Below are 19,294 nucleotides of genomic sequence, written 5' to 3'. Positions count from 1 at the left end.
CCGTGGCGTTCTCTCCATCCACAGAGGAGGATTTCCGTGTGCCAAAAGGGGTGTCTTATGAGACATGTGGAAATCACAAACTTATTTATACAAGAATGTGTGCTGGAGATTGGAACAGCATGTAGCTTCATGCTTCATGGAAAAGATAGGAGTGTCAGGATCCCACATTTCAGACAGAGTAAAACATTGGACAAGTGGAACACTTGCTGTCTGACAGGGGACATTTGGAGAAAAGACCAGGAGCAGATGGCAAAGACAAGACTCAGCCATGGATCACAAAGGAGTTGCTCTGTCACTGGCAAATGCTGACAAAGTCATTATGCTGAGCGCAGTCTGACGTGTTGTGTTCAGATGGAAGGAAACTTTGTCTACCCGGGAAATGTCTGTGAAATGTTGCCAAGGACTTTGAACCATGAACTTAAACTATGAAGTCTTGGCATCTGCTCTGATTTTTCAAGGGAGGTTTGAGAGGTGGCGGGTGGGTGGGGGGAAGCACACATGTTTTTGAGAAATATAGGAACTGATCGTGGAACATGGTGTTTCTATTATAACCCTGACACAGTGCTTCAACCTTATCCCAGGACTTAGGGGGAAAACCCACTCAAAACAGAAAGACAAGAGGATGTTGGCATGGTCCCTTAACTTCAGAGGCATCGTTGACCACAGAAAGGTTGAGTCTTCAAGCTCTTTGTGCACAGACACTAAGGTGGAAGGTAAAGCTGGCCAGGGTTCCATTCTGAAGAAAGCTCTGGCTGGCAGCTTACTTCCTGTAAGAAATTTGTGATGAAAGAGGTTTTGTGATGCCCTTGATTACTGATCCGATTCAGCACACATGGCTTTAAATGATTTCTGACTATTAATCTTTTTTATTAACACACACACAATAGGATTCGCCACCATTGCTAACAGTAAAAGAGAATAATGAACTAGGGCTCCTTGGAGAAACTAGCAGACTCTAGGTTTGAGGCAAGGGATATTTAATAAAAAAAAAAAAAAGATGAATGGCCCATAGCCAGGCAGGAGAGGCAGAGATAGGAACTCTGGGAAAAATCTGGAACAGGGATTCACCAGCAAGACGTGGAGGAAGATGGACATAAAGTATGGGGGAGAGGCAACGAGCCACATGGCAGAACATAGATTAATATAAATGGGTTAGTTTAAGTTTTAAGAGCTAGTTGGAAACAAGCCTAAGCAAAGGCCGAGCTTTCATGCGTAATAAGAAGTCTCCATGTCATTATCTGGGAGCTGGTGGCCCAAAGAAAGTCCTGTTACAGGCCTCCATCCTAGAGTTCTAGAGACTGTGGTCTAAGTATTTCTGGTTGGGTTTCTTTTGAGGACTTAGCTGTACCCTTGAGTTCCCGGTGTCTCTCTGACTGCCCAGGCTTCTTACTAGGGCAACAGTGAGACAGATGGGTATCTGTCCTAGGGCCCTCACCTTAACCAGCCCTTTAGAGGTCCTACCTCTAAAAGCATTCGCACGTATCCACGCAACCATCCTACGAAGGTTAAACTCACTGCCACCCTGACTGCATTTAGAATAACCCTCTAGGGAACTGGCGAGGCACATGTCTGGGCGTGTCTATGGCGGCTTGTCTGAAAAGGGCTAGCTGAGGTGCTATCATCCTGTGGGCTGGGGGCTCGGGAAGAATAAACGGGAAGGAAGGAGAAAGCTGGACACGTATAGATGCTGTCTTCTCTCTGTGAGTCCCCTCTGCCGGGATGTGAATGGCTCTGTGCTGGTCCATGATGCTCTAGAAGAAAACAGAACTGAAACCGTGTCAAGCCTTTACCATTCTTTTCGAGTCAGGCGTTTGGCACCAGTCCATCACCCTTCTGCCCACCCACCCACCCATATCCATGTGCTCGGACCCTGCACAAGAACAAGTTAAGGGGTCATTCCATGACTGCTATTCAGGGTATCAGGGCTTCAGTGCAAGCTGACCCAGAGGAGGGCAGGGCAAATCCAACCCACACAGACCCTTTTCCTTTAGACCCTCCCCGGAAGCCAGTTCCCTGACATGCTCCTCCTCGTGTCTACCTTCTCTGAAGACTCAAGTTTTGCAAAATGGAATCAGAAGACTCCAGAAGCCAGGACCTCCCAACGACGCGCCCCACCCCCCATCATTTCATTCTACACTCCTTTCTGAGTTAATGGTGTGAGAATTGAGCTGGAGACAGGTGCTGTGCCTCCCAACCATCCTCAACGTTTCCATCCTCAACTTAAAGAGAGGTGCAGCTTGAATTCAGCATCCAGCCACGATTTTCTGGAGTGTCCCAAAGCAGACAGGACAAGGAGTGTCTAACTGAGAGCACTCACTCGGATTCTTTTGAATCTGAATACAAGACACGTTAAAGTCTGCTGAGCAATCAGCTGCTTTGAGTTATAAAAAGCTACACTCCAAGCAGCTGCTCTGTGCTCATCCCGAGAATCTGTGTTTCCCGGTGTCGATTCACGCTTCCACGGATTGGAGCCAGAGAAAAGTCAATTCCAAGGTCGTTGTGAATCTCCGAGATGACAGAGAGAGAGAGAGAGAGAGAGAGAGAGAGAGAGAGAGAGAGAGAGAGAGAGAGAGAGAGAATGGCTCATGTAATTGAAGTGGCTGTGAGTGGGAAGGACACTTGAATGGGCTATTTGGAACTCTGACTCAGAGGACACAATTTGTCTTTCAGTGGCAGGGATACTTATCCAGCCTGTGCCGTGGCCCCACGTCATCCAGTTGTGAACAATGGTCGTGACTAGTCAAGGAGAGTCATTCAGCTTCACATCAGCCCTCCATTTAGACTGTGAGTAAGCACCCCCTTCCGCAAAGAGAGAAATGGGAAATGACTTGAAATGGAAAGCCGCTTGATGACAGGGGCCATGCCCCCCTCTTCACAGAGGAGACAGAAACGGATCTCAGTGTGGGACACTCAATGGCGTCCGCCTGGCTGCACCCAAGCATCGTTGTACATCTGCTGTGGTTTGCACATGGCTTGGGTATGCGTCCCCAAATGATCCATGCATTGAAATTTGATCCCCGTAATGAGGTTTTACGAGTGTGAAAATATAATGCCCCTATGTTTAGAGGCCGCACCTCCGGGAGCTGGTGGAGGGTCCACGAGGCCATGAAGATGGGGACCACCACTGAGTACTAGCCACGCCACAGGAAAGAGAGGCCAGAGGATGGCCATGCACGTCTGCTCAGAGTCTCTCAGGGGGTGGCATTTGCAGAACCCTGAACTAAATAAAATATATATGTATAAAGTTGTCCAGCCTTAGGCACTCGGTTATAGTCATGCAAAGTAGACTAATACCAAAAGCCAAACAAGAAGGATGGTAAAGTTAGAAAAGTCAAGGTCTCTCCCCTGACCTCTGCTTCCTTTCAGATTAACCCATCTTCCAAACCCTTCTGAGAATACAGAAAACCCACTGGCCCAAGCATCACAATGGACACCCCCCCCCCCGCCCGCCCGCCCGCCGTGTCTCTGTCTCTCTTCTCTCTCCCTCATTCCCCCTTTTCTTTCCTCTTTCCTTCCTGCTCTCTCTGGACTTTGAGCATGTCTATGAAACAGAAAACACCTTGCCAGGCACACGCCTTCAATCCCAGCACTCAGGAGGCAGAGGCAGGTGGATGTCTATGAGTTCTAGGCAAGGCTGTTCTACAGAGGGAGTTCCAGGACAGACAGAGCTACATGGCAAACCCTGTCTTGACTCCCCCTCCCCCCCACCCTGAGAGTAGGGTGTCAGGGAGAAAAGAAAAAAGAAACTATGACAGTTTCTGGTGGAGATAAAATCAGGGCTCGGCCAACCGCATCTTGAGTGCGGAAGGCAGCTGGGGTCTGTTTCTGTATATCTCCCAGATAAACTAGACTTAGTACTTTAGAGTCTTGTGAAAACAACAATTAAGTGGATATTTAGTTTGTTTGTTAGTCGGTTGTTGTTGTTTAAAAGCCAAACCAAAACAAAGAAAAACAAACCTCTAAACTGAAAATATTGCCTGTGTGGTCCTTTGTAGAAAAAAGCTGGCCTAACTCTGCTTAAGGGGCAGTTTTGTTTTTTGTTTTAATTAGTTGAGCACACAGGGAGCACTTAAAAAAGGTAGTGTTATTCCCAAACCAGGGAACTTTCTGGAAGTCATTTCACAGTAAGGGAAAGAATAAGTGAGTACAGCAGATTGGACAAAAGTCACAAGCTTTGTAGACTATTATTATTTAAGTATGACTCTTTGGCCCTCTCTCCCTGCTCATCTGTAGGACACCCATTAAAAACAAAAACAAAGCAACAAACAACCCCCCCCCCCGGACTAGGTGGTTTCCACGGCAGCCATCTGTTGCTGCCACAGTTCTGGTCTGAGGTGGTTTAAGGCCAGCAGCCTCCTTGCTGCAGACAGCTGCTTTCTCCGCTGTCCTCATGTGACCTTTCCTGTCTGCTCCTGGGAGGAGATCAGGTCTCACCGCAAGGGCCTCATTTTAATTTGTTTCCGAAGGTGTCACATTCTGAGATACTAAGGGTTTCAACATGTGAATTTTAAGAGAACACAATCCCTCTAACATGCTCTTCACAAATGAAATTAGAATTCACCAATGTGGCCCCTTTTTAGCAAAGATAACTGTTGGGCTGGGCTGACAGCTCCTTGGGTAGATTGCTTGCCCTGTGAGCGTGAAGACCTCAGTTCAACTCCCCAGAACCCACGTTGAAGACAGCAAAACAAACAAACAAAAACCTGGATGTGATGGCACATGCTTACAATCCCGGTGCTGGGAACTCACCAACAGGGAGATCCCAGGGCTCTCAAGTCAGTCAGCCTCGCTACTAGGAAAGTTCCAGGTCAGCGAGCAATCCAGCTCAAAACACAAGGTGGGTAGCAACTGCAGGGCATGGTTGCACACACATGTGCTCCTGCATAAAGCAACACAAAGAGAAGATAAATTCCCCTCTTTCTGACAGCTGCCGTTACAGTAAAACAGTGGAGTGAGGCTTGTCCGATTTCAGTGGTATTGACAGAGCCTCCTCACTCTGTAGTCCAGGCTGGCCTCTTGTAAATGTTTCTCTTATTGGTTAAATGAATAAAGCCCTGTTGGCCAATAGGAAAGCAAGATAGGCGGGACTAGGACACAAGGAGAATTCTGGGAGATGTAGTGGAGAGGATTTAAGATGTAGAGACTTGAGAAGAAGGTCTGGACCCTCTCTCCGGTAAGATAGGACCATGTAAAAATACTTAGATTAATAGAAATGGGTTAATATTTAAGACAGAGCTAGTCAGTAAGAAGCTCTAGCCATTGGCCGATAGCTTTATAACTAATAGAATTATTGTTGTTATTTTGAGGCTGACACCGCCCTGAGACCAGGCTATCCTGAAACTGCTTGTAACAAAATGGCACCTACAACGTGGGTAAAATTTAACAAAAGCTTAAAAAGGGGTTTTAGAAACAAAAGAACAGAGGCAAGCAAGGCTTCTTGGTAACAACATTTTTCTGGGTTGGGCTATTTTGCTAGAGATGAACAGACGTTTGTGCGGATCCTTTAAGAGAGATTTCCTGACTCAGCATAAGCAACAAACCCTGCTAACAACTTAATGGTGTGTATGAGAGCTGCAAATGGCAGTGACCACATTTCCAAGCTGGCAGAATGCTGTTGGATGGTAACATGGACCAAGGTGGTGAGCACAGCTCTCAATGCTGGTGCTAAATATACCCCCGCCATCTTGGATAGACCACAGCTAATACAGCTGTGGCTTTCATTTTAGCAACGTTGTTTACCAGATAAAAGACTCGTAACCAGAAGGAGATAAAGATTTACAGTAAAGACAGATTCAGATTAAGGAAAAACCGCTAAAAGTTTACAGTGTGTTTAAAAATATACATAGGCTTGGGAGAGAAAAAAAAAAAAAAACAGGATAAAGTGGTTTAAAAAAAAATAGAAAGAGAGTATCTGGGTGTGGCGACACACACCTTTAATCCCAGCACTTTGGAGACAGAGGCAAGCAGATCTCTGTGATTTCAAAGCGAACCTGGTATACAGAGTTAATTCCAGGACAGGGAAAAGTTACACAGAGAAACCCTGTCTCAATAAATGTTTTAAAAAGCGTGGCCAGTGCCACAGGTGCGGACAGAGTGACTGACTGTCTCACTCCACAGCTGGCCTCTCACTCCACAGCTGGCCTTACTTTTACTACCCTCCCTGCTCTAATCTCCCCAGGGCTGGGATTACAAGCATAAACCACTCAACTCAGACTGGGGACTGAGATAGCGGTTTCTTCTGGGTTGGACACGGCTACTGCAGATTTCGGGTGATGATCTGCCTAGGAACCTTATGAGATCAAGGCTGTCAACACTGAGAAGGTCAAGAGACTCCCAAGACCTTTGCAAATCCTCATGAGGACCCTCCCCAAGGTCCCAAACGACTAGGGTAGGAATGGGATGGCCGTGCAAAGTCACTTAGGGGACATTTGGTGGTATGCACCACCCACGCTCCTGTTTGTAACCCCAGTAAGTGGTCCAGTCATGTTAGAAGATGCTGGTTCGTACCCATCCTCCCCAGCCGCTAGCTCTTACCATAATTCACTCATCTTCTGTGGTTGTCTTTGAGTTTCTCTAAGATTTGTGTAGGAAACAAATCTTTACTGGAGACCTTAGGATTCGGGGTGTGCTATGTTACGCAAGCAGGGCCCAAAGGATCCCACATACGGGCTGCTAGAGGTGGGGGGGATGAAAACTTTACCCCCAACACAAGAAAGACAGCCATCTGCCGCTCCCTCAGCTGTCCGCGGTGTGGCGTCTCCAAAACCGAGTTTCGCTGTTGTATGGAACTATAACATAAGTTACAGACTTTAACATAAGCGAAGCAGGCCTTTGCTATCGGCATAGCCCACCTTCTGGGTGGGGAATACGTGTAGCTCTGGCCTGGAAGCCAGCACGGTTTATGTCCTCACCAGTAAATCTGTTTCCTGGTAGTGTCTTCCCTGTCATGTGCCTCCTTCCATCACAAGCTGATTAACTCCAGTTGGCCCCAGTTTGCTCAGTATGTAGCTAGCTGGTCCCCACTCCCAGGTGGGATTCCCGCAGGCAGGCCTCTCATCGCATGGCACCAGCTCAGACGAAGGTTTCTGCGGAAGGTGAGCAGCAGATCCAAGCCCCCTGGCCACCCTCCCCCGCTATCCCTGTGTGCCTACAGACATCAAACCCTAGAACAGATGTGCCGTGAAAGCACATCTGTAGCAAAGAAGTACAAACACGTACACCCCCCACCATCCCCCTCTCCGGTTTGTCTTTGGAACCAGATGTCTGAGAAGTTCCCTCGAGCAAAGGGCTGCCACAGATAATACACTCATTTACCACTCAGGAAACACACTCCTGGCATTGAAAAGTGATGACATTAAATTGAACCAGCTCCCAGTACTGCTCTGAATTAATCTCAGTGTGTCTGTGGCGCACAGAGGGCCATACACAGAAAACAAACTCAGTAACCAAGAGGCATTCCAGGCCCTGCGAGAATAGTCAGTCTTGCGTTCTTTCCGAACTGGTCTCACTTTGTGATAAGTCTCTGTGTTCCATTGGTTTAGTCTCACAAACCCCAGTGGATAACATTTACATCAGATTTGGAAAAAAACAATAGAGTCCAAAAAGAAGTGTCTGTTGAGCTCCAGTAATCAGTGGAGGGTAGCATAAAGGGCCCCAAGTTTAACAATCTGCAGGTTCTTGAGACAATACACCATTTGGGAATGACTTAAGAAAGGAGGCAGTTCCTCCAGGAACCCCGGAAGTGGCTGCTGCAAGCACCTGGTTTGCTCTCAACTTTCCGCCAAGCTCATGGCAGCCAGCTCACCTGGGAACTCTGGGCTATCTTTGAAAAGACTGGGGTAATTGCCTATGGTGGCGCATGTCTGCAACCCTAGCACTCAGAAGGCGGAAGGCAGGCCGACTGTGGCTTCAAGGTCAGCTTGGGTTCTATATAGTAAGAACTTAATCTAAACGAAACACAGGCTGAGACAGTTGGGTATGGTGGCAGTGTATGTATGTGTTCTCAGAAAGCTGAGGCAGGAGGATTATGACTTCCTGGCAAGCCTGGACTACTTTAAAGAGAAAGACTAGGAAAAGAAGCAGGAGAAGGAGAAGGAGGAAGGGGAGGAGGAGGACACGAAGGTTGGACTAGGGAATCTTAGTCCCCTTCCTGCTTTGCAATGCTGTGATTCTTTCAGAACTATACTCCTGCTCCTTCATCTCTGACTTCAGGCTGAGCCTGTGTAGTAGGAGCAGGAGTCCTGCCTGCTTTGTAGCCATGCAACCTGCTGAGCCTGTAGTCCCTATGGGAAAGGGACACACGGATTTAAGGATGGTGGTACCCAAAGAAAAACATTCTGTGAACAATGACGAGTTGGTGTCACACCCAGGGCAATCCATACTGGTAATGTACACCCACGCCATCACATATCCACCCCCTTCCCTGACTCAGGACCTAAAATAAGGACAGAGACCAGAAGCAAGATTCGTGGCCATCCTTCTGTGATTCTCCCCGGGGAACCCTGACCCGTCAATGAGAACACTGTGCTGACTCACTCAGTCCATCATCAGCCTTACACACTTTGTAAACAGCCACTGCACGTGAAATTAACCAGGGGCTACTCAAGAGAAAACTCTCCCAAGTCCCGTTTGTGCCCGTGCCAAGAGTTTTACGTGATCCATGGCCCACAGTCTGCGACACACACTCAATTATTTTCAGATTAATCAATGAGTAAAGAAGCAGCCACAGTGAGGAAAACGTGTGTATTTCACAGCCGTTATAAAAGTACATAGATTCGGTAATGGTGACATAAATATGGTCAGTCCTTTCTCACGACCAAGCCTTCCTCCTGGACTTTACACAGGGACAGTTTGGTTGTTCCCACCAGGAGCTGCAGGCTGACTGAAATCACAGGCAAGAACTCTCGAAGGACAGTCATGGGTCAACAGACAACACACTGCACTTAACAAAAGGGCAGTCAGGGCCTCCACATACACAGGACAAAGCAGTAAAGAAGCTACCATTTCTTATTTCACCCAGTTTCGTGGACTTGTCTGTCAGGTGTACACACCCCAGAGCACAGACTCACGCCTTGCTCCTCTTACTTTGCCTCTTACTGGGTTCATTATACACCTGAGTTCCCAGTCTGTCACCAGCGGCAACACGGGCAGCTAGTGGTGCGTCCGACACTGTTCTTGAAGAGTGTGAAGGATGGGACGCTCTCTCTCTCACACACACACACATACACACACATGCTCTCCCTCTCTCTCTCACACACACATACACACACATACACACACATGCTCTCCCTCTCACACACACACATACACACACGCTCTCTCTCTCACACAAGCTCTCTCTCTCTCACACACACACACATACACACACGCTCTCTCTCTCACACAAGCTCTCTCACACACACACACATACATACACATGCTCTCTCTCTCTCTCTCTCTCTCTCTCTCTCTCTCTGTCTCACACACACACACGTGAGGAAAGCAAACAACCAGAAAAAGACATAAGAGGTTGGGGGGGGGGGCAGGGCACACAGGTATACATCCTACCAACTTGCAGAGTGAGATGGTTACAGTTGGTAGTTATCTTTGAAAAAGGATTCTTCGCCCATCAAAATGCAAACATATCACGCCAATACAGCATCTGTAGGTGAATTCGTCTCTTCTCTCTGTTTAGAGTTCTATTTCCAATATTGATCCCCTGGACGCTGAGCTGAAGGTATACTGAATAACAATGCCAGCTGCTGGTAGGAGCCTGGCCCCCTGCTAATGAGCCCTAGGGAGGGGCGAGTCCCTCCCTAGGATTAAGCAGCCCAGGTCTTACCAAGTTCAGCCAAGACTAGAGCATCTGGCTCCCAGGGTCAGTCAAATGTGTGTCCCCTTCTTGCCCTATCAGAGCTGTGAGAGGATCAAAGGAAGCCACTGCTGGCAGATGAGAGACGGTGATGCTCTATCTCATCCCTCACTGGCAAAGGCTGGCTTTGTAGTTTTAAAGAAATTAGCCCACTTTAGCATCAACGGACCAAGAAGATGGGCCTGGCTTCCTGGCCACAGTTGTGCGCTCAGATCACACCTGAAACGATCAAAGATGGAAGTTTCCAACCGTGACCCAACTTGTGCCGGCCGATTCTTCCCTTCCTTACAATGCTGCTCGTGACTGAGAGGTCTCCTGCTCAGTACCAGGGTCCAGGATCCACAGAGAGACAGTCCCCCCACCAAGTGCCAGCCGGACATGATTAGACAACACCAGATTCCACAAAAGACACGAGGGGTGTCACAGTCACAAAACCAGAAACGCATCTTTGGTTCAATCCTGGAGGGGAAAGGTGTAGAACGCAACGTGGACTGAAAGCCTGTTTGGAGGACACTGTCCATGAACTGCTCCTAGGGGACAAGCCTGTCCCCATCTCCCGGCACAGCTAAGCTCCAACCTCAGCAGAAAAAAAAAAAAAAAATGGTAATGCACAGCAAATGCCTCCTTCTAGCTTCCACGCTCTCTCCAGAACCTGTTCTGTGCCTTCTGCTGCTGCCTCAATATAAGCTCAGGATGGATAGGCATGCAGGCCAATGTGGTCCAATGTTACTACCATCACCACCCAGGCCAGCCTTTCGGCTGCCTGAGCTGCATCCTCTCAGAAAAAAAACATGAATTTGGTAGAGGTACTTCCCATCTGGCCATCTAGGCTTTTCAAAATTGCTATTTTGAGCCAGACACAGGGGTATACACTCGTGATCCCAGCATTTTGGAAGCCGAGGCAGGAGGATGATGAGTTTGAAGATGAGTTTGAAGCCAGCCTGGGTTACTTAGTGAGACCTTTTCTCAAAAAAAAACGGGGGAAAAAAAAGTTACTTCAATTTAATAGCATCGTATAAAGAAAGTTTTCTTTGGACAAGTTCATTCAATCCTTAGCCAGTTTCAATTTTTAAAAAAAAGGAAAAAAGAAAGACCAGACAAACTGCATGGGAATGTTTCCTTTAGTCTTCATGTTCTGTCTGGGTCCCCGCTGTTGGGTTCCATCTCTGTGTGGGGCTCTGTCTAATCTTCCTCTGGGGCTCCTGGGGTCTGACCCTGACTCATCACTCCTGCGCTTACTGTTTGGGTAAGGAGGGCCGCTTCCCTCTGTGGAGGAATCTAGGCTGGGTGAACACCCCTGCAGTGGTATGGTCCCTGTGAGGCTGTGACTGGACACTGAACGCAGCAGTCTGTGAGAGGCACACATGGAGCAGAGGAAGCAAGGCCTGGAAATCTGCGTGGTCCAACAGACGGAGGTGTGGTTTCCAGCTCGGAGATACTGGAGAGGGCTAGGTGAGGGGTTGTGGGAAAGAGGGTCCCTACAGCCGGCCCTCCTGACCCTCAGCATCTCAGAGGATCCTAAGTGAGGCTGGGTGTGTGGGCTCCAAGTTTCAGCTATCCGAGGGTTCTCTTGTGAGGTTGACTGCTCCTGCCCTGATGTATGTGTGGCCCTCTGTCCGTTGCTGTCCTTACAGAGACCCAGTATCTCGCCATCCCAGGTTAACACTGGCTCTTGACACCATCGGCCATGTCAAAGGAGAGGCTGGAGGGGGCTGTGGGCTGCAATGGGGACATGCTGGCCTCCAGGGACCTCTCTGAGGAAGGCTGCAGGCTCTGGTGCCGCTTCCTCAGCATCTGTCCAATGCCCATCATGGGGAACCTTCCCCTGCTCTTCACACAGGTGGGGCTCCCCAGAGGCTGTGTGAGGCCATTGCTGGGAACGGGAGGAGGGGAACACACACCCTCCTCTTTCGGGGAGCTGTTCTTATCTTCGTGGCCGAAAGAGACCAGCGTGGAATGCAGTGGAGTTTGGAGAGGCGATGTGCTTCCAGACAGCAGGCCCGGAGAGAGTGTCCTCTCACTGGAATTCCTACGAGCCAAGCTCACAGGTGAGTTCAGGACCCTATAGTGGTGGGAAGGGGACAGCAGCTCTATGTGGTCCTCGCGATCCACGGACTCGAAGGAGCGGACCATATCCAGCAGCAGGGGCTCTTCCTTGGGGAGGGTGCTGGCACTTCCCGGCCCTGGCTGGTGTGGCTCTAGTTTCTTTACAATCCTGGGTGTCCTGGGAGGTGGGACAGGGATGAACTCCATGGAAGAAGAAGCCACGCAATTGGAATCGGAAGTTTTGCGGAAAAGATTGCGGCAGCCGAAGGAATCTACGCACCAAGAAAACAAGACCGTGAGCGTAGGTTTGGAAAGAGCCGCACACAGCCATTCAGCTTAGGCTGTTCCCCGACTTAACGGAGACAGAGACCTGGGTCGAAGCAGGGGAAGCGTCAAGCAAAGCTCCCGAGGTCCCAGCAGGAGCCCCAGAAGCCCTTCTAGGGTGCAGAGGGCTAACATCTACTCCGCTTTGATAAATGAAAATTCCTGAAGATGCCTTTGAACAAAGCGGTTTACCTGCTCAACTGGGCATCCTGCATACCTGACTCTGGTCCTATGTCCTAATCTCCTTTTGAGATACCATCTACCCTTGCCTCTGGTCCCACAATACCACGTAGCCAAATATCTGCTCCTATGTGCCATAAACCCCCAGACTCTTATACCACAATTATCTACCCCATTTCTATTCCCCCATGTCACATGCCCCAGGCTCTGCCCATGTCACACGCCCCAGGCTCTGCCCATGTCATATGCTCCAGCCTCTGTCCCCCATGTCCCACACCCCAGCCTCTGTCCCCCATGTCCCACGCCCCAGCCTCTGTCCCCCATGTCCCACGCCCCAGGCTCTGTCCCCCATGTCCCACGCCCCAGGCTCTGCCCATGTCACACACCCCAGCCTCTGCTCCAACAACACTTTCTGCCCTAATTCCTGCCTCTGTGGTTAAGCCTACAGACCTAGCTCCACACACCCCGAGGTCTTGCTGCCACACCTCAGTGTCCCCCTTCGCCACTATATACCCGCAACACTGCGTACCCTTAATCTGTTTCCATTAGACCACGTGCCCGCATCTGTCTCCTCAATTTCTGCACGGGTGGTCAACACCCCACTGTTTGGCCCCCAAGTCCCCTTGCCTTAGATGTGATAATGATACCTCCCCAAAGGCATAACTGATGGGAGAAGTCATTGTGTAAGTATGTTTCTCATACTGGTTAATGAATAAAGCACTGTTGGCTAATAGGAAAGGAAGACAGGAGGGACTAGGAGACAAGGAGGAAAGAGGAAGTAGGAAGGAGGGAGCCAAGATGGAGAGACTGGGGAGACGAGACGCCTGCCCCTTTCCCCGGTAAGAAGACCACGTGGAAATACATAGAATTGGGTTAAGACAGAGCTAGCTGATAAGAAACTAGTAACGGGCCAACAGAGTTATATCAAATACAGAGCCTCAGTGCATTATTTGGGGCTGGCGCGGCGGCGGGACAAGACCAGCAGCGGCAGGCGGAAAAAACGTACACCTTACACATAACACTATGTCCCGAGCCTACACAGCCACCCACATGGGGCAGGACCGTGTTGTGGCCCACCTTTGTCCGGGAAGCCTGCCTTGGAGGCCTTGCGGTCTTTGAGGAGGGCTTTGGTGCTCTGGATCTGCGTGATGAGCGAGGCTGAGGGCTGTTTGTGAGAGGGTAGGCTCTTGTCCAACTTCTTGGAAAATGGACGATGAAGAAAATCGCCCTTTTTCTCTTGTTCTTTGGGCTTTTTATCCTTCAAATCAAAAGTGAAGAGACATAGTCAGACACCCACAAGGACATACTTTCAGATTCTTCTCTGAAAGCCCACCCAGATGGAAGAGGGTGACTCAGCTTTTCCATGTTGCATACTTTGCAGTGTGTGAATTAAGTGGGGTGCGGGCTAAGGTCTAGCCCACGCTCCAGGAGGCCAGCTCCCTCTGCCCAGAGCAAATAAACTTTGACTCTCTCTAGCTCACTTGCAATGTACTGCCCACATGCCCCAGAGTTGTCAAGGCCACCCTATATGTTCAGGCATTCTGGAAAAATCTAAAGGAACTAAGCAACAAACAATTCAGAGCTCTAAAGAACCACTGTGTGCATATGGAGTATGGCCCTAGTTAGGCCTGGGGCACAGACCTGTAACCTCAAGGAGAGCTCAAGTTCAAAGCCAGCCTTATCTACCCAGTGACACCTGGCTGTGGTTAAAAAGCTTGCTCCTGGGGTGTCTATGAGGGCAATCCCTGAGATCCTTAGCTAATGAGAACCCTGATCCTGTCTATGTATCTGCTAGTGGCCTCAAAATCGGAACAGAAGGTTAGGGGAGAGGGAACGCTTAGGGAGTGGGACTTGGCTGGGTGTGTGTCTGGGTGTGTGTTACTGGCCTCTTCCTGTCACTCCATTTGTTTCCAATCCACCATGATATCAACAGCTCTGCTATGCCCTTACCTCTATGGCCTTAAACCTCTGAAATCAGAAGCAAAATAAGTTGTCCTATAAGTTGTTTTTCTCAGGCAGTTAGCACACACACACACACACACACACACACACACACACAAAGAAAAGACCCTGTCTAAAAAATACCAAATCTGTTCATATATCCATCCATCCATCCATCCATCCATCCCCAAGTGGTACCCTCAGACCCCAACTGCAATGAAGGCTTTGCCAACAGAGAGATGGCTGCTTTCATTTAAGACCCAGTGTGTTTAGTCCAAACTCCATAGAGCCCTGAGAAGTTGTGTTAGTGTGTAACCCTTTTTACCATCTAAGCGTGGGAGCATTTAAACAGAGATCTAAACCTCACATGTTTGGCTGCCATTTTTTTTTTCTTTTCTGTAGAGTTAATCTTTATGGAACCAGATCATAATCCCTCTAATGGAAATGGCCTTGACTGTTTGATTTGCCTTCAACCCCACAGCATCTGGCATCAAGCCAGGTCCTTAGAAACAGCAGCTATTTGGAGGGAGAGAGGACCAGTGGAAACTGAACTGAATTAAAATTAATTGAGTTCAAGTTTTTGGGAATGGTGAGGCCACTAAGCAGCTGCAGGAGAAATCGTTTCTCTGGCCCTGACGACTACACCAACACTTACTGCTAAGCACAGGCAAGGCATCCCTGACCACACACTGGCTTAGGGGAAAAGGCAGCTTTCCACAGTTTTTTGCCTTCAAGGTGCAGAGGAGTACAATTCGAGGGAGCGTATCAATTTTTCATTTATGTGCTGAAGAGCTCTGTGAGGAAGCATCTCTTTGCCCTTCTCACCGAGGATGCCCACACCTTTGTAGATAAGACCCTTCGCCAGTGATGGGGAAGTGAGACCCACGGAGAGCCTTCTTCCACAGCTGCCGCTGCCATTCCTAAGGTCACGGGGAGCTGTGATGAGCAAAGAGCCTGGGAGGGCCCAACGGTTAACCCAGGAACAGACAGAAAACAGATCTCCACAGTCCTCAAGTCAGCACCGTGAACTGCCAACTCCGTGTGGCCTGGGTTATGGCCAGGAGGTGGCAGCTGGGGAGACTTATCACAGGAGGAGGAGACTCCTAAAAGGAAGGCCTCACTTCTGCCTCTCAGCTGTGCTTCCTAACACATGGTACCATCTTCCATGGTGGTGTGATGTGGCAGGAAGGCCCTCCTCCCCGGATGTTGCCATCAAGTCCTTGGACGTCTCAGCATCGGGAATTGTAACCACAGAAAATGCACTAAGACATCCAGGGTACTATGAGGTGCGTTCCGAGTGACCATGGGAGGTCAGCAGGGGATAATCAGTTTCCCACTGCTCCTCTGTTTCCAGGAAATACAGCCTGCCTTCTACTACCTTCTCTAAAGCAAAGGAAAACAAGCTTTTATAGCAAACACACAGACAAGCAAGCCTGTGCATGCACACACACACACACACACACACACACACACACACACACTCACAGCCACAGACACACAGATAATACTCAGCCATACTCAGACAGACAGATAAACATACACACAGAGGCAGACAGACAGATAAACACACAGGGTACACAGAGATACAAACGGACACACACAGAGACTCAAACATAGACACAGACACACCCATGAGTGCACATGCACACACACACACACACACATACACAGAGTCAAACATAGGTAAACACTCAGATGCACACGCACGTGTGCACACACACACAGGTGTGCACACACACACAGACTCAAACATAGGTAAACACTCAGATGCATGTGCACACACACACACAACACACACACACACACACACACACACACACGTGTAGCATGAAGAAGGACATGATGGTTCTGTCCTGAAAAGTCTGGGAGAACTAGTTCCTTCCTTTGTTCAGGTTCTTTTTTAATCTCTCTGTTCTTATGCAAACTCTCCATTTCTGTCTGTTAATACCACAGCGGGAAGAAATACACACGAGATGCACTTTTGCACTTAAAAGAAAACTTGACAGAAAAGATCAAATTGCATTCACACCACTTTCGAATTAAAAAACCAAGACCAGCAAAGGCTCCTCCGGGCTGCCGTATAGGGGTCTGCCCCCAGCTGGGCGGGGTCTGCTCTAGCTCCTTTGGGGGTTCTGATAGTTTAAGAATCAGGTTGTAAACATTCTGGGGCTAGTCTCCCCACTCACACTGGACTTTGTAGCAAGAAGCCCGTGAGATGTGAGGGTCTGCTGCATAGGGAGTCCAAGGCTGGCCTGGAGGACCGTGATCCAGGGAGGGATCCTTAGCAATGGGCCAACGGCCTTCTGCAGAGAAGGGGACATTGCTCACTGGCCTCAGCCTTCCAGAAGACCCTGCTAAAGCCACCTTTGTTGGACTTGTGCCCCAGCATGCCGTGAAAAACATCAGAATGCTCATCACCATAGAGAGTTCACAGGAACTATTTCCAGGGAGCTGTCCAGAACTCACGTCCCTCAAAGGGGATGAACCTCGAGGCAAGTCATGTGTACGTGCAGATGTCCAAGAGGAAAGGTGTATAGCGCTGATCCTACTGCCTCAAACACGTGCCAGTGAGCACCCAGTTAGACCTTTTTATTTGCTTAACCTATTTTCCCTAAAAGAAATCCCCTAAGGAGCAGGATGCTAGCAAGGCCTTATATAACAGAAAATAACCTTCAGAGACACAGACTACACTTCCTTCCAAGGGCATGTGTCCCTCCCACAGTTCTGGGGCTGGCAGGGTCCAGTTCCCTGATTCTCCTTGGTCGGGGGTCTCCTAGCATCCTCGAGGCCTACAGGGCTCGGCACCTTTTCCTTATAACCCACAGGACAGTTTCACATCATCAAGTCAGACCAGAGAGGATCTTGAGGTGGGTCAAGCATACACCGGGTGTATGTGTCTGTGTGTGTGTTTGCACACGTGTGCGCATGTGTGCACACATGTCTATGGAAGCTAGATAACTATTAGTTGATATTAGCTGTCATTCTCAACCCTGCTTTATTTTGTTCACAGAACCAGGATCTCTCGTTGAATTTAGTTAGAGAGCACAGATTTGGCTAATCTAACCAGCTGGCCTTGGGGATCCCCTGTGTCCTGAGGTTACAGGTGGGCCACTATGCCCACCTAGATTTTATATGGGTGCTGGGGATCTGAACTCAAGACCTCACACCAGAGCAAAAGTACCTTGTCCACTGAGCCACTGTTCCAGACCCACAAGCGGAAACTTGACCTCTAGCCACCAATTCCGCCCACTGGAGACACATAAAAAGTTACAAACTTTAACACGGGCCCAGAAAGGATAATACGCATCCAGTTCCTTAATAAACCCTGCACCATTCAATGGGAGAAACAGAGGTCCACTGAGCGTTTAGAGACACGTGTACAAATGCTCTAGCAGCCAACCTGAGGGGAAGGCCCGTCCTCAGCCTCTAAGCCCTGAGCTCCAGAGAGCTGGTCCCTTTCAGAGTCTCCCTTCCTGACTGTTAACAGAGGTGTGGCAGTCACCAGAGAACCATCATGGCAGCAGCTTGGCAGTGGACTCCATCCCTGACTCTGTAACTTGCTGTGACCACGGGCAACTCCCACCACCTCAAGGAAAGTTTGTCTCCACCTGTAACTAACTACAAGTGTGGTCCCACCCAGCTCTGCAGCGTAAGCAAGAACCCATCCTGCTTCTGCACGGTGGTCAGAACGGCAAACACTCTAATGTAACAAGGACAGGGACTCTGTGCCGACCTTCATCCCAGGCTGGAGGACTTCTCTCCCACACAGAGGGTGACTGTGGCACAGGAAGAGACCCTGGGGGGCAGTTGAAGACGTCCCCATAGGTGGGTGAATTCCATCTCATTCAGCTCACTGGGAGCTTGGCTGATAAATTAAGGAACTTCACCCAGCCGCTCGGAGCATCAGATCCAGCCATCCCTCTCACCCTGCATGGCCAACGCTCCCAGACGTCAGCAGACAGTTGGTATTTGTTCCTTTATGCCTATCATCTTAGAGGAGGCCAGGTTTGGCAGCAGCAGAAAACAACACAACAACAAAAACCTATGAGCGAGTTTATACACAGAGGGGTCGAGTCGCAAACCAGATCATAGAGCCAGGAACCCCCGGGCTGCTGCAAACCCCGTGTCTCATGCAGGACAGGAATGCAAGGCAGTGAGACGCAGCATAGCAAGCATCCACACCCAGCCCCTCTGAGGAGGAACCTAGACTCAGCACAAAAGGAGAGTTGCAGGGGATGGGCCAGGACTGGCTGATACTCAGGCTCACACACGGTTAATTCCACGTGTCATCTTGGCTGGGCCATGCCATCTAGTGTGTAGTCGACATCAGTGTACATGCCACTGTGTATGTGTAAACTCTCCAACATCCACACCAGCAGGTACTAACTGCAGATGATCCTCCTCAACGCTGGAAGTCTTCAGAGAAAAGGACAGGCAGAGTTGGAGAGCTGACTCGGTGCCTCAAAGAGCTTGCTACCCAACCATGAGGGCCTGATTTTGGATGTGAGCACTCATGTGGTCTTGGGCATACCTGTAACCCTGGCACTTTGAGGGGCGGAAACACGAGGATTCCCGGGGCTTTCGGCCTAGCTGAAAAACCAGCTGTGGGCGCAGGGAGAGACCCTGCCTCAAAATAATGAGGTATAAAGGGAAAAGAGGACACGCAATGCACTCTTCTGTTCCCACGGTCAGTGAGTGTCACACACACACGGCACACACACCACACACTATATCCATCTTTCCACAATATTTCTGTTTTCACATGGGTGTGCCCGTGAGAGAGAACGCGTCTCTCTGGAGGGCCTGGTTAATCCATCAGAAACCCCCAAGCTTACCTGCACACAATGGAATTCAAAGTCTCTTGTCCAGGTGTCCAGGGAGGCCTGTGAAGGACACCAGATTTCATCAGTCCTCAAAGGTGCATCTGTTACTTATTCCCAGAACTCCACCCTC

The 19,294-nt window shown here is 49.4% G+C and overlaps 1 protein-coding gene across 1 annotated transcript in view; it reads right to left on the bottom strand.

Moving 5' to 3' along the window:
- Positions 1 to 11,396: 11,396 nt before the first annotated feature.
- Positions 11,397 to 19,294, bottom strand: part of Hunk (hormonally up-regulated Neu-associated kinase) — a 98,985-nt gene continuing 91,087 nt past the window's right edge. Inside the window, exons 9-11 of the mRNA XM_051191864.1 lie at positions 19,177 to 19,224; positions 13,478 to 13,658; positions 11,397 to 12,168 (exon numbers count right to left, since the gene is read on the bottom strand). Coding sequence (XP_051047821.1) covers positions 11,510 to 12,168; positions 13,478 to 13,658; positions 19,177 to 19,224 — 888 coding nt within the window. The 3' untranslated portion in view covers positions 11,397 to 11,509. The remainder of the gene's footprint in view (positions 12,169 to 13,477; positions 13,659 to 19,176; positions 19,225 to 19,294) is intronic.

This window comes from Phodopus roborovskii, unplaced genomic scaffold (genome assembly GCF_943737965.1).
Source record: "Phodopus roborovskii unplaced genomic scaffold, PHOROB, whole genome shotgun sequence".
Taxonomy (NCBI): domain Eukaryota; kingdom Metazoa; phylum Chordata; class Mammalia; order Rodentia; family Cricetidae; genus Phodopus; species Phodopus roborovskii.
Note: the sequence above shows the minus strand (reverse complement) of the source record. Positions and strands in the feature narration are given on the sequence as shown.